The sequence below is a fragment of the Loxodonta africana genome, chromosome 2, assembly GCF_030014295.1.
Source record: "Loxodonta africana isolate mLoxAfr1 chromosome 2, mLoxAfr1.hap2, whole genome shotgun sequence".
Lineage (NCBI taxonomy): Eukaryota > Metazoa > Chordata > Mammalia > Proboscidea > Elephantidae > Loxodonta > Loxodonta africana.
In genome coordinates this window covers 207,081,353-207,083,779 of record NC_087343.1, presented here as the reverse complement: position 1 = coordinate 207,083,779, position 2,427 = coordinate 207,081,353, and the positions used below count along the sequence as shown (strand labels likewise).

At 38.4% G+C, this 2,427-nt stretch overlaps 1 protein-coding gene across 1 annotated transcript; it reads left to right on the top strand.

Annotated features, from left to right (window-relative positions):
- The first annotated feature begins 414 nt into the window (after positions 1-414).
- Positions 415-1,635, top strand: LOC100658269 (olfactory receptor 14A16-like). The gene has a single exon (XM_003423109.3). The coding sequence runs from the start codon at positions 700-702 to the stop codon at positions 1,633-1,635; it is 936 nt and encodes a 311-aa protein (XP_003423157.3). The 5' UTR covers positions 415-699.
- The last annotated feature ends 792 nt before the right edge of the window (positions 1,636-2,427 follow it).

Genomic DNA, 2,427 nt, shown 5'->3' with positions numbered 1-2,427 from the left:
ACTAACGAAAAGGTTGGCAGTTTAAATCCACCAGACTCTCCTTGGAAATCCTACGAGGCAGTTCTACTCTGTCCTCTAGGGTCACTATGGATCAGAATTGACCCAAAGGCAACAGGTTTGGTTTGGGTTTTTTTTTTGTGGCTTCTCTTGATTTCCTATAATCTGCAATTCATAAATATGGCTTCTCTTGATTTCTCGTAATCTGCAATTCATCCCTTTGTCAAAGTGATCCATGACACACAAAAGGGTTATTAAACTTCCTGCAAGGTACTGAGAGAGAAGCTCTAATATCCTAAGGTGTCCACTGTGTGTTATGAATTAATCTCTGTCCTGTGTATCCAAAATGGTACTAGTCATGTAGCATCATTAAGAGAACTGAGGAAATAGTCAAACATTTTTCTCTTTTGGGGTTCAGATAATTTAACACAGCAGCTCTCCCAACTTCCATAGCTCTTACATGGTCAAGGTCAAGATTAACCCCTCATTTTATTTCAGACCTTTGCAGTTTAAAAACATAACGAAGACTGGAAAACCACAGATGATAGTGGTTAATTTGTGTTCATACAATAATTTTGCTTTACGACATTCAACAGAAATGAACATGTAACTTTCAAACAACGGAGTCACACAATATTTAGGTGTATAAAAAAGAATCTCACAAAGTCTTTCCTTTTGTCAAGCCCCAGGAACAGGTGTATCATGGCCAATCTGACCACTTTGGTGGCTGAATTCATCCTCATGAGATTTTCAGATATCAGGGATTACCAAGTCCTCCACGCCACACTGTTCTTACTCATCTACCTGGTAGCTCTGGTTGGCAACCTCCTCATCATTCTTCTCACCACTTTGGACCAGCACCTCAAAAGTCCCATGTACTTTTTCCTGAGGACTCTGTCATTCTTAGATCTTTGTTTCATTTCTGTCACAGTTCCCAAGGCCATCATCCATTCTTTGACTCAAAGTAGTTCCATATCTTTCCTGGGGTGTGTGGCACAGGTCTTTTTAGTTGTTCTGTTTGCTCGTGCAGAGCTGGCCTTGCTCACAGTAATGTCCTATGACCGATATGCAGCCATTTGCCAGCCCCTATATTATCAGGTTGTCATGAAAAAAAGGGCTTGTAAACAGATGGTTGCTGCTTCATGGCTCAGTGGGGTTGTCTCTGGGTTCTTGAATACATCTGTGACCTTCTCTTTACCATTTTGTAGGTCGAATTTTGTCTATCAATTCTTCTGTGAGATCCCTTCACTACTCAAACTATCCTGCTCAGAGAATTATCTTGCTGAGACTGGAGCCGTAATCATTACAACATCCTTGGATTTTCTGTGTTTTGTTTCTATCATGGTTTCCTATATCCACATCTTAGTCACGGTTCTAAGGATACCGTCAGTGCAAGGCCAGTCAAGAGCCTTTTCCACCTGTATCCCTCACCTTGTCGTTGTTACTGTTTTTCTCACTACAGGGTCCATTGCCTACCTAAAGCCAGTGTCAGAGTCCCCCTCAGTTTGGGGTCTTCTGGTATCTGTCTTCTATACTGTGGTGCCACCTACCCTGAATCCCATCATCTATAGCCTGAAGAACAAGGACATGAAAACTGCCTTTTGGAAAATTGTGAGAAAGATTGTCATCACACAATAATAGCAACCACAAAAGCAACTACATGGATATTTTATTCAATTCAGACAAACAAGAGTTCAATTCAGTTAATAGCAATAGGTTTTCTACTGTTTTACATAAGTGGAAACTATATTTTTATCCACTCATAGAGTTCACACTTTTTCTATATTTTTTTAATCTTAATAAAAATATATATAAAGTAGGAATTCCCAAAGCAAGAGATTTAAGGCAGCAGAAAGTATAATTGGGGAAGTGATTACATTCCTCTTATTTGTATTTTCTTTAAATTTACACAAATGAGTTTGTTGTATAGGTATACTTCTGCAGTTTGATTTTTTACTCGGCATTATGCATATGAGATCTATCTGTATTATACTCATTTAATAATGGGCATTACATTGTTGCCAGGTTCTTCTTTTTAAGACTACAAATTATTGTAATGAATATACTTCTACTTGTCTTCCTATGCACAGAAAGTAAAGTTGTTTAAAAACATTCATCATTTTCAGTTTTATAAGATGTTCAAATTATTGTTTTAACAGCTGATGCACTGATTTACATTACAAAGAGTAGAGGCCAAAAGTACCATACTTTCTTTTTCCTTTTCCAGTATTTAATGTATTCAGAATATGATGGACTCTGATAAAAGGGTTTGACCTCAGATCTGAACTGTGACTAGGACCCCAGTCTTGTTGCCTTGGAACAGAGTTTAGATGTCAGTGCTGTTTGCAGAAACCTCTTATCTGCACCTGGGCTTGAATTGAGTTTGTTTCTCTATGTCAGAGTGACTAAGGTGGTCCAGAGGAAGATGCT

Coding starts and splice junctions, on each gene's coding strand:
- LOC100658269 (XM_003423109.3), top strand. CDS start 700: ATGGCCAATCTGACCACTTTGGTGGCTGAATTCATCCTCATGAGATTT.